General features: G+C 60.8%; 1 protein-coding gene and 1 pseudogene across 1 annotated transcript; one reads left to right on the top strand and one right to left on the bottom strand.

Moving 5' to 3' along the window:
- Positions 1 to 2,017: 2,017 nt before the first annotated feature.
- Positions 2,018 to 4,348, top strand: CCDC8 (coiled-coil domain containing 8). Its single transcript, XM_042969635.1, has one exon. It carries the CDS (start codon positions 2,731 to 2,733, stop codon positions 4,171 to 4,173), a length of 1,443 nt encoding a protein of 480 aa, XP_042825569.1. The 5' UTR covers positions 2,018 to 2,730; the 3' UTR covers positions 4,174 to 4,348.
- A 7,223-nt stretch (positions 4,349 to 11,571) lies between these two features.
- Positions 11,572 to 12,741, bottom strand: LOC122234271 (annotated as a pseudogene).
- Between the last annotated feature and the right edge of the window lie 7,172 nt (positions 12,742 to 19,913).

The raw sequence follows: 19,913 nt of genomic DNA, 5'->3' as shown, positions 1-19,913 counted from the left end.
TCCCGCTCATGCTCTGTCTCAGAAATAAACATTAAAAAACATTTCTTTTCAAAGAAAGGGTTAAGGATTCCTGAGATGAAGGACCTTGGAGAGGGTAGAGGCCACCCTATATTTGGCAGGTGTAGGGGAGTGTAGAATGACCTTGAGCAGAGGGAAATTGCCAAGAGAAGGTGGGCCCATAACATTCTGGGCATTGGGAGCAGCAAGTGCAAAGGCCCTGAGGCTGGTGTCTCTGATGAACAGCGAAGAGGCAGGTGTGTCTGGAGGTGATGGAGCCGGCGAGGAGGAGAGAAGGAAAGCGGAGGAGGTGTGCTAGGGCTTTGTGGACGGTGGTGAGGACTTCGATTTTACTGAGTAAACTGGAGGATTTTTGAAAGAATAGAGACGGCGCTGACTTAAGTTGTTAAAAGATCCCTCCAGCTGCCGGGTTGGGAAGGATTGCAGGCGGTGAGAGGGAAGCAAGGAGCTGTTTGCAAGGGTCCGGTGACCTTGTAGCTCTGAGAATTCATTCTGGGCCCATTCAGCAGGGTGCCTGCTTCCAAGGAAACTCTCCACGCAAGTTAAATGTTACTATTACCAATGCCACCGTGATGCGTACTCATGCTCGGCTACCTGCCTCAGAGTTCTCTGAGTGGGGCCCCCTGTGTGGGGCACATCCTGGGCCCCACAGTCCAGGGATCCCGACCTACTATGTCCGTCTGAGTCTGAGGACCTTTGGGTTAATTTAACTTAGTGAACATTTTTTTTTTTTGAACATTTCTGACAGCTAAAAACCCAAGCAATAATTCAAGCAAGAAGATAAAGAGTAAAAAATGCAGGTCTCTGCCACCTCTGGGGATCCCCAGTCTCCCTCCCCAGAAACAGTCACTGTTGGTAGTGGTTTTTTTTTTTTTTTTTTAATGTTTATTTTTGAGAGAGAGAGACAGAGACAGAGTGAGCAGGGGCAGGGGAGGGGCAGAGAGAGAGAGGGAGACACCGAACTGGAAGCAGGCTCCCGGCTCTGCACACGGCCAGCACAGAGCCCGACGCAGGGCTTGAACTCACCAACTGTGAGATCATGACCTGAGCCAAAGTTGGACGCCCAACCGACTGGGCCACCCAGGAGCCCCTGTCAGTGTTTGTCCCTGTGAGGAGTACATGCACACACCTAGGTCCTTTGCCCCCCACCCCCCACTCACACACACACACACACACACACACACACACACACACACACATCATACTGTTTCAGATTCAAAGCCAGGTCCCATCGTTTCCAGTAGTGGGACCTTGAGGCAGGGATCTTACATTCTCAGCTATAAAATCAGAGTCATCACCACTCTACCTGCATCATAGTGTTACAGCGAGGATGTCATGAGTTGATTCGTAGAAAGCACCTACAACCGTACCTAGGACATACGAAACCTGACCATCCTTCTTTCCACTAGTTACTTCTTTTTACGTGGCTGCATAGTATTTCACTGGGAGAACCAGTCAACCGGGCCAGTCCCTCCTGATGAACCCTGAGGTCCATTCATTCACACGAACATCTTTACTGAGCCCCTACTGTGTGCGGAGTCCCACGCTGGAGGCTGGCACAAGAAGGCCCTGGTACCAATTTCTGCGCCAAGACGCATGGCAGGTACCCAAAGTCCCATGGTGCAAAAGGGTAACGGACACCGCCAGTGGCCTTCAAAAGGACTGCCCCGTTAGCGCACCCACCTTCCAGGGCTTGGCTGGAACCCGCACGTTTAGAATGGCAGGTTGGGGAACTGCCGCCTTTCTGGGGAAAGGTGCTGACGTGGGCCTCGGCGGGCGATCGGCTGGGAAGCGACGGCCCCAGCGAGGCCCGCAGCGCGGCCACACCCCTGTGCGGGAGGGGAGCGAGGGCGCCCCGAAGGGAGTGGACAGCCCCCCTGTCAGTCTTCCCGAGTCGGGGAGTGTAAGATGAGAAGGGGGAAGGTGGGCCTCACCCTCGGGGAGAGAGCGAGGAGGAACTTCCTGCCCGCGCGCGCGCTCCTCGGTGCCGAGCGCACGGGCTGGGAGGCTGTAGGCGCGTCAAGGTCAGCCTGGACGGGGGTGGCTGCCTGCCTGGGGGCGGGAGACCCTCCCGGGGGGCTGGGCTGCGGCCTCCGAGCGCCTCGGCCATATTGAACAGCCACGGCTGAGTCGTCTTTGTCTGCGAAGTCCTCTCCCAAGCTGCAGGCGAGTCCCCGAGGCAGGAAGAGCCACGGGGCAGCCCGTGCGCCCCAACTCGGAGCCGGGACACCGCGTTCGCAGCTGGCCGGTGGGCTTCGAGCCTCAGGACCCATCTCACCCCCGGCCCACGTAAGCATCCCCGGGGTTGATTCCCGCCAGTCCTTGGTGGGGAGCCGGCCTTGACCAAGACTGGACTCGGTCGCGGGCAGAGAAGTTAGGAGGGGCTGGCTCCTCCTTGGCTGGAGAGGTGAGACCCTCCGGGCAGTTCGGCCGGGACCCCCCACCCCGAAGACCCAGGCCTACTTGTAGTTTGGGGTCGTTGCCCCCACCCCAGCTTTCACCCTGGAGATCTTAAAGACCCTCGAGAAAAGCCACGTGGGGGGCTGGTTCCCCTGGGGCTTCCTCCCATCCCCCGACTGCCTGATCCTGTGGAGCGTCCCAGATGTCTGCAAAGACGTGGACCTGGATGTCCTCGTGGAAGCCTTGAAACCCGTGGGGACCTTTAAGAAGATTGGCAAGGTGTTCCGCAGGGAGGAGGACTCCACGGTGGGGATGCTGCAGATCGGCGAGGACGTCGACTATTTGCTCATCCCCCGGGAGGTCAGGCTGGCTGGGGGCGTGTGGAGGGTCATCTCCAAGCCGGCCACCAAGGAGGCCGAATTTCGGGAGCGGCTGACCCAGTTTCTGGAGGAAGAAGGCCGCACGCTGGAGGACGTGGCCCGCATCATCGAGAAGAGCACCCCACACCCGCCCCAGCCCCCCAAAAAGCCCAAGGAGCCCCGAGTGAGGAGGAGAGTCCCGCAAATGGTGACCCCTCCCCCGCGGCTGGTCGTGGGCACCTATGACAGCAGCAACGCCAGCGACAGCGAGTTCAGTGACTTCGAGACCTCCAGACGCAAGGGCGACAAGGGTCACAACGGCCCGGGGCGCGGCAGGAGGGTGCGCAAGATGCCTGTCAGTTACCTGGGCAGCAAATTTCTGGGGAGCGACCTGGAAAGCGGGGATGACGAGGAACTGGTGGAGGCCTTCCTGCAGCGAGGGGAGAAGAAGCCCAGCGCGCCACCTGCCCGCCGCCGCGTGAACCTGCCGGTGCCCATGTTTGAGGACAACCCCAGGCCGCAGCTGTCCAAGGCGGACAGGTGGCGAGAGTACGTCAGCCAGGTGTCCTGGGGGAAGCTGAAGCGGAGGGTGAAGGGCTGGGCGCCGAGGTCCAGCCCCGAGGTGGGCGAGGCCCGGCAGGCCTCTCCCAGGGTGGAGAGGGACGGGGCATGGGCGCCAGGCAGGGCCAGCCTGGGGGATAATGTGGGCAACGCAGGAGGCGGCCAGGTGCCCGAGACTGTCCCAAGACGATGGAGGCCCAGAATCAACTGGGCCTCTTTCCGCCGTCGTAGGAGGGAGGAGGCAGCAGCATCCACAGTTCAGGTGGCAGAGGCTGCAGATGATCAGAGGGCAGAGGCTGCAGACGATCAGGGGGCAGAGGCTGCAGACGATCAGGGGGCAGAGGCTGCAGACGATCAGGGGGCGGAGGCTGCAGACGATCAGGGGGCGGAGGCTGCAGACGATCAGAGGGTGGAGGCTATAGCTAATCAGAGGGCAGAAGCCATACCCGTCCAGGGGGCAGAGGCTGAGGATAATCCCGGGGCAGAAGCCATAGCTGTCCAGAGGGCAGAGGTTGCAAATAATCGGAGGGAAGGGGCTGCAGATAATCAGAGGGCAGAGGCCCCAGTTGTCCAGGAAGCTGAAGCCTCAGCTGCCCGGGTGGCCACAGGGGCAACCCAGGGAGCTAGGGCCCGGAAACAGGTCAAGACAGTGAGGTTCCAGACTCCTGGACGTTTCTCATGGTTTCGCAAGCGGCGGAGAGCCTTCTGGCACACTCCTCGGTTGCCAACCCTGCCGGAGAGAGTCCCCAGGGCAGGCGAGGCCAGGAGCCTTAGGGTGTTGAGGGCAGAGGCCAGAGCAGAAGCGGAGCAGGGAGAACGAGAAGACCAGCTGTGAGGTGAGGGCAGGGTGCCCCGGACCACACCGCCACCGGCCACGCTCTCGGCCACGCAAGGCATGGTCCTCCTCTCCCGCACTTGGATGGAGACGCTCTTCCTGCCTCCGTACTTGAAAATGGAGGTTGGGGCGCCTGGGTGGCTCAGTCGGTGGGGCATCCGACTTCGGCTCAGGTCATGATCTCGCGGTTTGTGAGTTCGAGCCCCGCGTCAGGCTCTGTGCTGACAGCTCGGAGCCTGCTTCGGATTCTGTGTCTCCCTCTCTCTCTGCCCCTCCCCTGCTTGCGCTCTGTCTCTCAATAATAAATAAACGTTAAAAAAATAAAAAAAATTAAAAAAAAAGAAAGAAAATGGAGGTGAAGCAAGGGCCAGGCCATGGACCTCCCCCCTCTACCCCACATCCCTCTTTCTTGCTAAAATTCGTTCATGCATTGAGCGTTTTTAAATACAGACTCTTTCTGGACACCCAAAGAATGTAAAGAAAGAGACCCATGGGGAAGAGTTGCATCACCTATGATCTGAACTTGCTCATATGCAGCTTTAGGTGCTTCGCTTGAAAAAAAAAAAAAAAAGGAGGGGGGGAAAGGCTGGGGAGAAATTCCCTCCCCTCCGCCTTCCCCCTCTCCTTTCTGCCTGCGCACTTAGCACTGACGGCCTCCTTGAACTTAAAAAATGGGCGCAAGCCAACATGCAAATAAAAATGTTTACAAAGCGATCTTTTCCTGGCTTTGGACCTGGCCACTGAGGAATGCGCCAGGGTGATCTTGTCACTCCCTTGTGTCCCCTCCAGTCCCACCCTCTAAGATGGTGACCTGTGTTTATGTCGCTTTGCGGGCCATTCCCTCCCTTCCCCGCCCCCCCCCCCACCCCAGCTGTGCCCCCTGGGTTCGGGCCCAGGGCCTGCAATTTACACATTTCACCTGACCCTGGTTACAAGGTAGAGAAGAAGGGGACCCTGTCCACAATTCAGATTCTGGGGCCCTTCACACCAGAGCTGCGGATTCGCTGAAGGTGGCTGTGCGGCCCAGGAATCTGTTTCCATTAAGCCCCACCAACATCCCCACGGGCAGACTGGCCACAGGCCACATTGGAAACGCTTTGCAGGGTGCCTGGGTGGCTCAGTCCGTCGAGCGTCCTTGACTTCAGCTCTGGTCATGATCACTATGGTTCGCGGGTTCGAGCCTCACGTCGGGCTCTGTGCTGACAGCTCGGAGCCCGGAGCCTGCTTCGGATTCTGTGTCTCCCTCGCTCTCTGCCCCTCCCCCGCTCGCACTCTGCCTCTCAAAAATGAATAAACGTTAAAAAAAACTCTTTGCAATAGAAACAGTCCAAAAAGCAGGATTGCGGCGTAGCATGTAGTGGGCTGTGACTGGCGCTTATAATTAGGGAGAGATTGGGTTCCTAAGGCCCCGTGGGCACTGGCGGGCATCTCTCTGTGTCCCCCAACCCCAGCTCCACCAGGGAAAACCAGCAAACGGCCACACCCCAGCCTAGCTGAAGGCCGGAGGAAAGGGAGGTCGTGGAGCAGGGAGGCCTGAAGGCCAGCCCTGTCCTGTGCCTGCACTCCTGGCCTGAGCTTCTCAGTTTTGTTTTGGAACTAAAGAATGACATGCTGTCACCTGCTCCCTCCCCGGAAGTAGTCGCTGCTAAGAGGCCCTTTGCACCTGTGGGGTTTGGAAGAAAGACAGGGTGTGGACCCCACCGGGAGGGATGGACTTGGCTGCGGGCGAGGGAATAACCAGGCTGGACCCGGCCATTCCTGGAGTGCCCAGCCTTCCGGCATCCAGGTGGTGGTGGCCTGGGGTCTGTGACTGCTGCCCGTCTGGGAGAACAGCAGCCATGTGACCACGGGGGGCCTAGCCGGCTTGGGTTGCCGGAAGGTGACAGAAGGTGGGAGCAGAGATTGCCAGAGACACCAGGAGAGGCTCAGGGGTCTGGGGCAAAGCCAAACACCCGCCGATTCTCGGTTTGTCGCTCGCACCCCAGCGTTACAGGCACGAGCATACATCAAGGCCCTGAAAGCAGAGGTCCCTGGGGTTACCTGAAATTCCACCAGAGTTTTTATACTATTTTTTTTAAGCTTATGTATTTTGAGAGAGAGAGCACGCACAAAGGGGAGGGGCAGAGGGAGGGAGGCAGAGAATCCCAAGCAGGCTCCACGACGTCAGGGCTGAGCCCAACAAGAGGCTCAGACTCACAAACCGTGAGATCACGACCTGAGCCGGAATCAAGATTCCCACGCTTGACCGTCAGAGCCACCCAGGTGCCCCAATACTATTTATAATCCAAGGGGATTTCATTTACGGCTTGAAGGGCCCAGTCCCCAAATGCAACCCACCTGATGCCTCCAGGGCTGTGGTTTCACACATACCAGGATTTTCCTGGAGAGAAGCCCCAGAAAACTAGAATGTCGTCTCCAGACCAGGCTTTGTCTGGATGTGCCCAGCCACCCCTAGACATCCCCAAAGGGAAAAATAATGGAACACCTCCACCCTGCAACACGGTGGTGTGATATGACAGGAGAAACCTGTCATGGGGGGACATTCGGGGGGACAGAGTAAGGAGGGATTTGGAGCCTGGGTCACCCCTAGCACCAACCTTTACAAGCTGTGCAAACTCGGCTGGTTACTTAACCTCTTTGTGCCCCTACTTATTCATCTGAAAGGGGGATCTTTATAGATACGAAGCTTTCCTCCCAGGGCTGGTGAAGGACTGAAGGAGATGTAATGTGTTGGAATTCAAATCCGCCCCAACGGACATCATCTGTCCTATTCCCGTTATACATCAGAGGCGGTCAGTTCCTCACGAGACATCTCAGCCCTGATTGGGGCCCCGGGGACGGTGCTTTCCCCATCCTGGCTGGTGTGGAATGACCCGGGAGCTTTCAAACACCCCCCGCCCGGCCCGCACGCTCAGAGACGCTCACCGAACTGGCGCAGGTGTGGCTGGGGCATCCAGAGCCCTAAGGCTTCCAGATGATTCCACTGTGCACCCGGGACTGCGAACGGATCCCCCAGGGCTCCGGGAGATAATCAGACCCCACAGCAGACCCGTCTCAAGCTGGGCGTGCATCAGAATCATCTGGAAGGCCTTCTAAGACACAGACTGCAGGATCCCAACCCCAAGTCATTCCTTCCGTCTGGGGTGGGCTCAAGGATATGCATCTCCAGCTCCAGCGGAGGCTGATGCTGCTGATCTCGGGACCTCCCTTGACGGGCCGCTGCCTGACGTTCAAAGGCCACGTGGAGCTTTGGCCCTTTAAGGTCCTGGGCCAGTGGCCGCAGCCTCCGGCGCCCTCCGGGGGAGCCCGCGCCGCGCGCCTTTCACCAGCGGTCCTGGGGCGCCCCCTGGCGGGAGGCGCGGGAGCCGCAGGTCGTGCGGGCGCTCTCCCCTCTCGCGAGCGGTGGGACGTGGGCAGGGGGCGGCGCCGGCCGGCCCTGGAGCCCTCGACCTCCCCTCCGGAAGATGTGGGAGCCCACCCCGTTCCCAGCAGTGCCGGGACCCGAGCTGGCCGACGGGGCGGACGGGTCCGGCCCGAGCGTGCGGGCCGAGGTGGGGTCGGGGACGGGGTAAAGGGACACCGCGGCCACGTGGGCTGGAACGGTTCCGCGGTTCCGCGAGGGAGCCCCGGAGGAGGACGAATCCGGCTTCGAGCTCACTTGCCTCGTCTGGGAAATGGCAGTGAAAACCTGCCTTCCTCCAATCCCCCCGCGCCTAGTCTGTGCGCAGAATCCAATAAGGACGCACACGACGGCCCAAATCTGTCCCCCACCGACTGACCCCGCGGGGACACAAACAGCGCGGGAGGCCGGCCCCGGTGGGGTCCGTGATCCCACGTGAGCGGCCCCTGGGCTCGCGCCTCCCGAGGGAGCCTCCCTCGGGCGCCCGCCCGCCCCAGCCCTCACCTCTTCGGCTCTTCGCTCAAAGGTCGCCTTGTCAGCGAGGGCTGCCTGGCCCCCCGGCCCCCGAACTAGGCGCCGATCGCCAACCCTGCGCCGCGCATGCTCGCCCCGCGGCCTCCCGGTGTCGTGCATCCGCGTGCACTTCTCCGGCAGCGTCTTTTGTCCGTCCCCGGGCCCACGACGCTCCGCAAGGGTCTGCACTTGGCGTGCGTCCTGCCGCCGCGCCAGCGCCGAGCCCCGGGCCTGGCTCCGGGTCCCGCGCGGCCCGCGCCGTCCCTCCCGCCTCCTCCCGGCCGCCACCGAGAGGTGTCCTCGGTGTCCTCGGGGCCGCGGGCCCTCGGGCGCGGGGCGGGGGACGGTGTCCGGGAGCCTCTCGCGCTGCGGCGTGGGCGGCAGGGACGCGGGCCCGGGGCTCCCGGGTCCCTCCTCGGGGAAGTCTGCTTGGTGGAACCCTTCAGCGCGGCGACCTGGGTTCCGGGCTGCGGCGGTACCTCCCCTGGGGGCCCCTGGGCCACCTGCCCTGTCCTTCTGCACTTTGGCCCGCGATGGCCGCGTCACCCATTCCCTCCACGACCCCCCCCCCCGACAGATACAGTCAGTGGGTCATCTGGAAACGCGTGGGTGTGGCAGGTGGCTGTCAGAGCTCTGAAAAAGGGAGCATGTGAGGGGAGGGTTACATTTTTCGCGGGGTGGTCGGGGAAGCCCTCCCTGGGACTGGGACAGTTGGACAAAGGCTGGAATGAAGTGAAGGATAGAGCCGTGCAAACATCCTGGGGAGAAGCATTCCAGGCCGCAGAAGGGGTGGGGGTGGGGGTGGGCAGCAGGTGCAAAGGCCCTGAGGCAGGAATAGACCCCAAATGTTAATCTGTGGGGACAAAGAAAAACTCTAAAGGGTTTGGGGAAGGGAGACACCGAATCACACATCAGACTGATCTAAAAGGGCCCCTCTGTGGCCCGTAGCCATGTATGGATGAGGACTCCGAAGGGAGGCAGGACCCCCAGGGAGGAGTGGAGATAGTTCCCCTCAGTCTGGGTCCATGGCAGATCTATGGCACAAGGGCCAGGGGACAGGCCTTGAGCTGAAGCGTGGGAGTTGGGTGCTGGGCATGGACAGCAACAGTCCACAGAGCAGGGTGAAGCATCCACCCTGAGGTGGGAGGTGGAGAAGGAGGCCAGGAGTGGGGGCAGAGAAAAGTCGAAGCATGGCAGGATTTATACGGCTGCAGTTAGGCCAGGGGCCTGGGTGGGGGTACGGCCACGGAAGGACACTGGGGGCAAAGCAGTGACAGGGCAGTCCCAGGGTGGTGGCCCAACCTCAGACACTCCCCTCCCCCTTCATCCAGAGCACATTGAGGCCAGACCAGAAGGCTCCATTCGCTTTCCTGAGGGGCCCCAGGGGACAGGGGCTCCAGGAAAGGAGCCCAGAGATGCTCCGCCCTCCTGCCCCGCCCCCAGGCGGCTGCAGAGGCCACTCAGACCAGGGCCATCGCCCCCTGGGAGGACAGGCTTCCTCCCCAGCCCCAGGGCATCCTGACTGCTGCCAGGTGATCTCAGTCACCTTCCCTTGGAGGTCCCTGCAGCCCTGAGGGAGACTCCTGGCACAACTGAAGCATTCTGGTGTCCCGAGGTGGGGATAGGACAGTGCAGTCCGGCCGTGGGGACACCCCCAGGCCCCTGTGCCTTCCTGGAGACGTGGAGGGAGAGCCCTCCTGGCACGATGGGCCCGTCACCGCCTGGGGACGGGAACTCTGGCCCAGGCACACACGCAGCCCCAGGACGAGAGGACGAGAAACAGCAGCCAGCCCAGAACCAGGGTCCACTTCCCCACCCAGACACCGCCGGGCACCGAAGCAGCTACGCGGGGACAGCAGGTGCTGACCGGACAGCGCAGAGCCAAGAGCCTGGGGGATCAGGGCTGGGCTGCAGCTCCCTCCTGGGGACATTCCGTCCTCTCAACACAAGACCCTGGGCGGCTCCTGCACTGGCTGGACTGGCCCTGCCCCCTCAGGCGCCCCCTCAGGGTCCTTCCCGTGTTTAATTCACTCAGAGAGAGAAAAGGGGACCCTTCATCCTCTTAAGCCGGGGCTGCAAAGCCAGCGCCTAGGGGTCAGTCAGCCCACGGGACCCGAGGAAGGGGACAGCTGTAGGGACAACGGGGATGGGGGTGAGGGGACCCCAGGCCTGTTGGAAGTGCGCTGCCCTCACTGCCACGGACACAAGCCAGAAATCTGGATTTTATGTGATCTACCCAGAGGTGCAAATTTTGGCCAATAATTGAGATGTCTGGGAATCCCTGGGCGGCCTGAGTGGCAGATTCAGCCCGGGACGGTGGCAGGTGGCCGGCCTTGGCCTTGAGGAGCTGGGTCCCTTGTCTCAGCTGTGGCTGAGGGGGGCAGGGCTGGTGCTCTTTCCCTTTCTTCCTCCTCCTCCTCCTCCCCTGCCCCCACCCTTCCCACCTCTCCTCTCTTCTCTTCTCCCATGGGACCTCTCCCCTCCCCTAGGGGCTGCCCCCTGTGTGCCTCACATTCCTCTCTCTGGAATCATCTCCTCCCCCAAGCAGGGAGGATCAGCCTTCAGGCCTCGGCTACACGTGGGGAGAGTGGGTGTCAACCCACTGCCCAGCTGGGTGGGGGGGGCTCCATCCCAGATCCCAGGCCCCGTGACACTGGCTGGAGTGGGGGGACAGTGGCCCACAGACGCTGGCCAGAAGCAGGTCTCCGGAACCATGAGGGCCTCACCGAGAGCCAGAAGGAACTCTCTGGCATGGCTGGCCTCCCCACTGCCCCATGTCCCCCCTCCCCCGTCACACCCCCCATGCTAACCGGGTGGCACCTGGGTGGCCCGAGACACCGGCCCATCACCTGGGGCTGCTGCCTTCCGGAGGGGCCGAATCTCTCCCCTTCTTCCCTGGGGATCGTCCAGCCACCTGCAAAGGAGGGACAGAGAGGGACCCGGGAGGCTGGAGGCGGGTGGCTCAGCAGAGCGCGGGTCCCAGGGTGAAGCCGGGAGGCCACCTCTGTGGCAGGGCGTCGGGGGAGGGGGTTGCCGGGATGGGGGGGTGAGGCCGCGCGTCTCCGGGTTCCCCTAGCGGCACTGGGGGGCAACCTCTGGCCGCCACGACCCTTCTCACTACCGGCCGACTTGGAGGCGGGGGTGGGGGAGGGTGAGCAGCTGACCCCTGGCCTCGCCGGCCTCCGCAAGGGCCCCGGCGCCCCTTCTTTTCCCGGTTCACCGCCTTCCCCTCGCGAGCGACGCCAGCCCCACCCCACCCCCACCCTGCCGCGGCCTCCGCCTCCGCCTCCCCTGCCCCCACCCCGGCTCCTGCCCGAGCCCGACGGGGCGGCGCCCGCTTGGCCCGCGGCCTCCTGGACGCCCCGGCCTCGGGCCCGACTCCCCGCTCCCCGCGGCCTCCGGCGCCGCCTCCGAGCCCGCGCCCCGCTCGCCTCCCGCGCGCCCGCACCTCCCGCCTTCCCAGGCGCCTTCCTTGGCGTCGCTCGTCAGCCCCGCCGGGTCCCCGCGCCCGTGGAGGGGGGCTCGGGCTCGGCCAGGCTGGAAATGCGCTCCCGGCGGCTCCCGCGGCCCGCGGCCTTCCGCAGGACCACGGCGTCCACCCGGCGGCCCGCCTCGTCCACCTTCTCGCGGGCTCCGCGAGTGTCCCGGCGCGGGACGGGCAAGACCGCGGGGAGGGCCTCTGTCTGGCCTCGCTTGTCGCTCCAGCCCAGTGACTCCATCACCCAAGCGACTTTCAGCATCTCCCCTCCCCTCCACGGGCCCACGGGGCCCACGGGTCCGCACAGGCCGCGATGGCCACAAACTCGGGACTGTCCACCCTCTCGTCTCCTGGCTCCCCGCGTCGCTGTCCCTGGGCTCCTGCTGCCACGTGTCTCTCAGCGCCAGCAGGGCCACTAAAGCCGGGCCGCGCGCCCCCCTGGGCGCCGGGCTTCTCCCCTGTGGAGGCTGAGGGCCTCGCCCCCCGGGGCTCTGCCTCCGCCCGCTCCTGCTTGGCTTTGTCCGTCCCGTCACCAGGGCCAAGAACTCGCGGGGACCCGCTCCTCTGCCCGCGTCGCTCTGCAGGGTCCACTCCTTCTTCCCGAGCTCCTTGGCGGCCTCCTGGAGCGGGCGTGGAGTCCTGGATCACCAGCCCCAGAGAGTCGTCGGACTCCCGCCTGGCTCTCTCTCCTGGCCCTGCTGGGCCCACCTGTTGCCTCTGGCTGTGTTTCTGCGAGGCCGGCGGCCCTTCCCTGGGGGGGAGCCGGCCTGCCTGGGAGCGGGCCCTGAGCCCTGGGCCTGGGTCTCCGAAGCGAAGCGGGAGAGGGGGGCGTGCCCCCGGGGCCTCCAGCGCCTGCGGCCCGCCTCCGAGGGCCCCTCATCCAGCAGCAGGCCTTTCATCTGCCTCAGGACCCTTGTGTCCTCGGCGCGGTCGTGACACAGAACCCTCCGGACGCCGCCCTTGCCCGGGATCTGTCTGGGCACGGAGGCGTGATTTATGGCCTCGGCAAACTCCACCGGGCGGCCTCGGCCTTCTGGTCCCTCGCGGCCCTAGTGTTGCACAGCCTGCACGTGCCGGGGCGGGGGTGGGGGGGCAGGAAGGCCGGCTGCAAGACGGCTTCGACGGCCGCCTCCTCCAGGCCCTCCGGGATGCCGGTGACCAGTAGGGCCCCGTGCATGTCCGCGCGCAGCCCTCTGCCCCAGTGGCGCAAAGCCTGGTGGCCATGGTGCCTCCTGCCCACGGGCACAGATCGCAGCGGACTCGGGCTGGAGCGCCCTGTGCAAATCCGGCCCTGGAACAGCGCTGCAGGCCTTGGGGTACAGGTTCCAGCGAATGTGGCAAGGGTGAGAGCTGGGGGTCTCGGGGCTCCCTCTGCCTCTAGCCGGCTGATGCGGCGGCCTTTCTGATGCCCCCTCTCCTGGGCTGTTGGAGGATCCGCGGGGGGGGGGGGGGGCTACGTGTCACGTTCAGGGATGCCGCCAGCCCGCTGCGATGCCCTTTTTCCCTGACAGCGGCCTGAGTGACGCGGCTCCTGCTCAGGTGCCCCGGAGGGCGGCGCCGTGGCCACCTTAGCGGCGAGGGGAGGGGAGCGGGGCCCGGCCGAGTCTGGGCGCTCACCTGCTCTCCAATCCAATCCGAGCAGTGGCGAGGCGACCTGACTTCTAGGTCCTACGCCTGCGCGGATGGGCGCGCCCCTCCCCCAGCTGGGCCGGGTCTCCGTGGTAACGCTGCGGGCTGGAGCGGGAGTCAGCGTGGCTGGGGTCCCAAGTGCTGCTCCAAAGGACAGGAGGAAAGGACGTGGAGACGGGCGGTCCCACCTGCACTGATGAGCCCCAAAAGGCCAAATCCACAGGGGACAGCGAGACGTCAGGACCGGACCTCCATGGTCCCCTTCGGGACAGTCCAGGTTTCAGCCGGATGTAATCCCGTCCCCTGTGTACAGGTGGAAGTCAGGATGTGACGCGGAAGTCTAGGAGGCCTTGGCCTCACGCAGTGGTACCAGGACTCATTCTCGGGGAAGGAGCCTTGTTCAGCGTGACGGGTGTCACCCAGGCATCAGTAAGGGTCCGCGGGCTTCACGTGTGAGGTGTCTATATCATTGAGGGTATACAGACCTCATTCCCGGAGACCACGCTTCATTCTTGCTCGTATTCCTGGGTCGGAAATGGCACCTACAATCAGTGGTGTGTGTGTGTATATATATGTATATCATTTTGTATGTGTATGATCTTCAGTGAGATCAGACCTGAATTCCGGTTCCCAGAGAAAGCATTTGCCCCTGGCCGGGGGCCATTCACAGGTGTGAATATCACAGGTACTCTAAACACGTTTCTTTCACGTCGTTTATCTGCCCACTCTATGTAAATCAGGCTCTGTGGTCCAGCCGTCCCATGTCTATCCTGGTTCTCCTTCTCCAGTCCCCCCTCCTCCCCCAATCCCGGGAAGGTTTCTGAACTGCCCCCAGGCCTGGGTTCCGCTCCTCTGTTATACGGCAATAACCATGAACCCTACCTCCTAGGACTCTGATGGGGGTTAAAGTGGACGATCCATGAAAACCCTTTGGAACAGATGCTGACCCAGAGTGGGTGTTCCCTAGAAGGTCACCGCCGTGGAAATCATTTATTGAGAACTTAGCATTATATAAGCATCTGTTAAATAAAACGAGGCATCCAAACACCTTGGGCTTTTTTTGTTCTTTTTTCTTTCTCTTTGATGTAGGAAGAGAGTTTATAGCAATGTTACCATGGCAACGGGGGGGGACCAAACTGCTTACTCACTTCCCTACCAACCCCCCTGAAGCCCTTCCTATTTTCCCTGCTTTTCCCTTCTCTTACCTTCCTGATCCCCCAGTGGATGGGACCCTGGTCTCCAGAGCAAAGTGGTCCAACAGAAATCTAATTGGAGCCCCAAATGCAAGCCACATGTGTAATGTTGAATTTGTTCTGGCCGCCTTCAGTAAATACAAGGAAGCAGGGGGGTTTCATTTCATTCTAAGAACAGACTTCATGGGGTGCCTGGGCGGCTCAGTCGGGTAAGCAACCGACTTCAGCTCAGGTCACGACCTCACGGCTCAGTTCCTGAGTTCGAGACCCGCGTGAGCGCTGAGCCTGCTTTGGATCCTCTGTCCTCCTCTCTCTCTCTCTCTCTGCCCCTCCCCTGCCCGCCCTATCTTAACAATAAAATAAAATCATTTTTTGAAAAAAAGAATGGATTTCATGTATCCTGAAATGTACACAATACGACCATTTACGTATCATCAATTTGAAACAATTATTTTTTTTAAATTTATTATTCTTGAGGGAGAGAGAGAGGGGGAGAGAAGGAATCCCAAGCAGGTTCCTTGCTGGGACGCCCGTGAACAGCCCTGACTTGTTTCATATCTTCCATGCCCCTCAGATGTACCACCAGGCATTCACGTCTGTGCAGAATCGATTTACAAGGATCTGAGCCCAGAATCCAACTCTGCTTTATACATAAACACGATGCATCTTTTTTTTTAAATTTTTTAAAAAGTTTTTTTTCATTTTTGAGACACAGAGAGAGAGAGACAGAGCGCAAGCAGGGGAGGGGCAGAGAGAGAGGGAGACACAGAATCCGAAGCAGGTTCCAGGCTTCGAGCTGTCAGCACAGAGCCCCACGCGGGGCTCGAACCCACAAACCGTGGTGAGATCCTGAAGTTGTTACGGAACCAGGCTGGAACACTGGCGGAAAAACCAAGCGGCACTCAGAGATCTTGGTGGATCGGGGAGTTCATTTAACACCGGCGGACTCAGAGGAGACCGTTTCTCCAAAGATCTGAGCCCCGAATGCGAGCGGGAAGGGTAATTTATAGTTGTAAGCCTCCATATTTCGGGGGGGGGGAGGGTTTGCGCACGCAGCAAACAAAGGAAGAAGAATCCAGACGAGGGGTCTCTGAGCTAGAGACCAGAGTTTGTTTTAGCCCCATGGGCCACCTTTGGCGTATTTTATTCACTTGTCCGACAACGTGAGCTGAAGTTGGACGCTTAACCGACTGAACCACCCAGGCGCCCCCACGACACGTCTTTCCAAACACGGTTTTCATTGCCACTGACCATGCCCGCTTTTATTCTAGTGTCTGTGCCCCAGTTCCAAGTAATTCCATCTGGCCTCCCCTCCCCTTACCTCTACATCCACACTTGGTCATGAACGGCAGGTGCGATCATCTGTCCTCTTCACCCCACTTTCTGGCTGCTGTGTCCCCCCAGAAGCTGGCCCCATTCATTTCTCTCCCGGGAGGCGGGGGGGGGGGCGCGGGAAGTGGGGCAGAGTGGGTGGGGACATGGTCCCAGAAGCCAAGTAGAGAATTAGAGAGTCTCAGAAACTTCTGGAAGAAGACTGTGGCACCCAAGAAATGGAAACATTGCAGAAGCGCCAGGGCACAGGATCGGAGTAGGCCTTGAACCCTGAGCCCTGTGAGCGAACGATCACACGGGCACCAGCCAGGCAGGGCGGTAGGAAGCCCGAGGGTCCTGCCCAGCCCTGGCTGTTGCCTCCACGGTTCCCATAGAAACAGCTGGAAGAGAAGGGCATATCAAACGCTTGGCACAATTCTTCTCCCACCTCCCTGTGTCTGAGGGGAAGGAAAACAGGACAAAACAAAAAACCCGAGCCTGCTTGTGAAGTGGTAAAAGCAACCATAGGGACAGGGGTTCTCATAGTGTGCTCCAGGAACCCTTAGGGGTTCCCAGAGGCATTTCAGGGGGTCCGTGGGATCAAACCTGTGGTCACGAGAGGACTAACGCGTTATTTGCCTTTTTCACTCTCAGTCTCTCACCAGTGTTCGGTGGGATTCTCCAGAGGCTACGCGGCGTGGCGATGTTGCAACTGGCTGAACGCAGAAGCGGGTAGGACGATCCAGTAACCTCTGTTGAATCAGACGCGAAGGAGAGTTGCAAGAACGTAACACAACGCCATTCTCCTCTTGAATTGGTTGATTTGGGAAAATAATAGCTATTTAATTAATTAATGTATTTACTTATTTAGTTTTTTGATGTTTTCATGCATCTTTGAGAGAGAGAGACAGAGCGCGAGCAGGGGAGGGGCAGAGAGAGAGGGAGACACAGAATCGGAAGCAGGCTCCGGGCTCTGAGCCATCAGCACAGAGCCCGACGCAGGCCTCGAACCCACGGACCGCGAGATCGTGACCTGAGCCGAAGTCGGACGCTTCACCGGCTGAGCCAGCCGGGCGCCCCTGGATAACTTGTCTGAGAGCTGTTCCCCGCTTTGGTTACTCAAAGCATCCTTTGCTTAGAGCCCTTGTGGGTAACGTGTCTCAGAGGGACCGTCGTTAATACGTCTCGTCTGTAATTCTGCCCGCCGGGTGGAATTGCACAACGAGAACTCAGCCCATTTTACCTCTTTATCGTCCCCTCCTCCAAGGCGAGACACTGATCACGGTTTTAAGACACGGCTGCGAGTTCCGGGTCGTCCCCAGAGGTGGGCGTCCGCATCCCCCTTCCTTGAACCTGAACCTGGGCGAGCTTTGCGGCTGCCCCCAGTGATAACGTGTGGCGGGAAGTTCTTTGTGACACATTTAAGATAAGCTTGCATTTTTAAAATCATGTTTGCTTGACTATCATGACCTTCATTTTAGAACTGATTTATTTCCTAGGTGATTTGAATTGTGAAACCTGTACCATAACACGGGGTGTCCTGGGGCTTCCAAGGCCAGCAACGGAAGGCTTTTGTGTGCAACTCAGCTGCCGGGCTGCGAGGACGCCTGATTCACACGGATAGACCACTTGGAGGCACGCCAGTCCTCCGGTCAGGCCACCCCACACCAGGCCCTGGACACAGGAGAGGCGAAGCTTCCAAGGGCTCCCAGGCCTTTGACGTTGGTGTCACCTCGACCAAGACCCCAGACCTCGTAGGGCTGAGAGAAGCTGTTCCCAACGGCGCCCTTTCAGCGCTGTTGACCGCAGAATCCGTGAGCGTAGGCAAAAGTTGTGGTTTTATGGCACGAAGTGGTTTTATGGCACGCTGCTAAAGACGTGACGATCCACACCCTCGCCCCATCCTCTTGGGCCGAGTGGGACAGTCCCTGGCACGCGTCCCAGATGCAGATTGCCGGGAGGTAGGGTCTGTGGACTGCTCACTCTCCCAAGTCCCCCAAGCCACCCAGTGCAAGGACTGTCCCCGTTCACGCCCCCACCGTTAGCGCTTGAGGATTCCAGGGCCCCGACCCCCTCTCCCAACGCGGGACGTTATCCAGCCTTCAAAGATTTGTCTGTCTAATGAGTGCAAGGTGATGGCTCCTTCCTTGTTCCCTCCCCGCCGTTGTAGGACCTGCCATTTGCCCAAGACGGGGGACAGAGTTGGGGGAGGGGGTCCCAGGTAGGACACCGCGGTCTCAGGTTCAAGGATCGGATCTATCTCGCCCCGGGGCGGGGGGGGGGGGGACCCGAGCGGGCTGGTGTCAGAGGTTAGCTCCGTTCAAGTTGAGGCATTGGGCTCGCACCTGCCCATGACACGATCCCACTGACCAACACATTTACAAAAGCCCCTGCACCCCTCACACACACCCACCTCTAACACACATCACACACACCTAGAGACACACACAGAAACCCAGTGTCCGCTATCCCTCGCCCACTCTCGCCCCGCTGTGGGAGCCAGGAGGTCGTTCCTGCCCGTGCAAGGACAGAGCCCGCCCCAAGTGGCCTGCCAGACTCTCCCTCAATCCCAGCAGAGCCACCCAGAACTCGCCCTAGGGTGGGGTGGGGGGCAGGGAGCTCACACCCGTCCTCCACAAGGAGTCACAAACTTGACCCTGCCTCTCCCCTTTCTATGGCTCCAGTGCCCTCCTCGCGGCGGCCCTTGAGGCCCCTGCACACTGCAGTCCTGCCCTCCTCCCCGGGGGTCTGTCCAGCCTGGAGCACAGGGGTCGCACGTGAAGCTCCCCTCGGGAGGGATCCCTGTGTCCCCCCACCCCACCGCCTAAGGGACTGTGAACCCCAGGAGGGCAGGGCCTGGGCTGTCTCAGTCGTGGCTGGGTCTCCCGCTAGGCGGGAGCAGGCTCTGTGAGAGCGTGTGGGGAAGGAAGATAAGCAAAGAAAGCCAGGAGGAAGGAGGGGAGAGGAGGAAGAAGAGAGGGAGGAAGGATCTGTAACGCTCTGGCTTCTTTCTTTTCTGAGCCGTGTCCCCAAGCGCCCACCAGAGGGCGCGCTGAGCCAGCACATCCCTCCCGCAGGGGCCTCAGGCTCCCCGACAGACAAAAATGGATCATAACGGAGAGGATTGCCGCGGAGCCCTTCTACCCAAAGCCCTACTGCGTCCTAGGAGTGCGCTGCAGCCGCCAGGCGCCTAACCCCACGCGGCAGCTCAGAGTAACTTACGAAGGAGGAAAGCGAGGCTCAGAGGCGTTGTTTAACTGTCCCAGGGTCACCCAGCAGCTAAACTGAAAAGAAGCTTCCAGCTCTGACCTTGGCGACCCAACAAAGTTGTGCTCCTTGGTCACATCCACCAGTCCCCACGGGCCTGGCCCTGGCACTCCCCCCCTTAGCCACACTCCGCCCCCCCACCAACCGTTCGATCTGGCCACTGGGGCCCTTGTAAACCAGCCACCTGGAAGGCACTTCTTCCCTTACGCTACCCCGCAGAGGGCCACCTCCTCCCTCCAGGCTCAGCTCAGTGTCACCTCCCGCGGGAGGGAGAGCAGTGACCCTCACCCAGGAGATGCGCAGCCGTTCTGGGGAGGGAGCTGCTGTTCCCTGACCCAGAACCGGCTTCAGCTCTTCCGGCCCATTCCCCCCCCCCCCCCCCCCCCGAGAATCCAGGCCTTTCCCTGCTAATGCTCACGTCTCTATGTGATTGTGGGAACCCCCTCCCCCACCACGGACCAGGTGGTTCCTGTGGGGACCACTAACCCTCACACACCCAAGCCTGGCCAATCAGAGGACTCATTCCCCTTCCCAATCCCTGTGATTGCAGGCACGTGACCCAACTGGTCCAATGGGAGTCGGTCCTCAGTCTCTGGCTGAATAAAAATGAATGAAAGGGCCTTGGAACCAGCCATGCCTGAAGCCAATCAACCCGAACATTTATAGTAACACCAGCCGATGAATTCCTTTTCTGCTTAATCCAGGATAATTTGGGTTTCTGCACTTGGGATCCAACGAGTGCTGTGTAATGTGCCCCCTAAAACATTCTGCAAGCCCTGCCCCAAGAGAAGGTGCGCAGTGGGGCTCTCCGTGCCTGGCAGATAACACCTCTGGCTCCAAGGGCTGGGACAGGGCTTGGAGGGATAAAGAAAAGGGTCTTCCCGGTTTCTCAGACCCAGCACCACCACTTGCCATACGTTCTTGGGGCTTCTCGCTTCCCTCCAGGGAC

The sequence above is a fragment of the Panthera tigris genome, chromosome E2 (genome assembly GCF_018350195.1).
Source record: "Panthera tigris isolate Pti1 chromosome E2, P.tigris_Pti1_mat1.1, whole genome shotgun sequence".
Taxonomy (NCBI): Eukaryota; Metazoa; Chordata; class Mammalia; order Carnivora; family Felidae; genus Panthera; species Panthera tigris.
Note: the sequence above shows the minus strand (reverse complement) of the source record. Positions and strands in the feature narration are given on the sequence as shown.

What these genes read in the sequence shown, in the direction of transcription:
- CCDC8 (XM_042969635.1), top strand. Translation starts at nt 2,731, where the DNA reads ATGCTGCAGATCGGCGAGGACGTCGACTATTTGCTCATCCCCCGGGAG.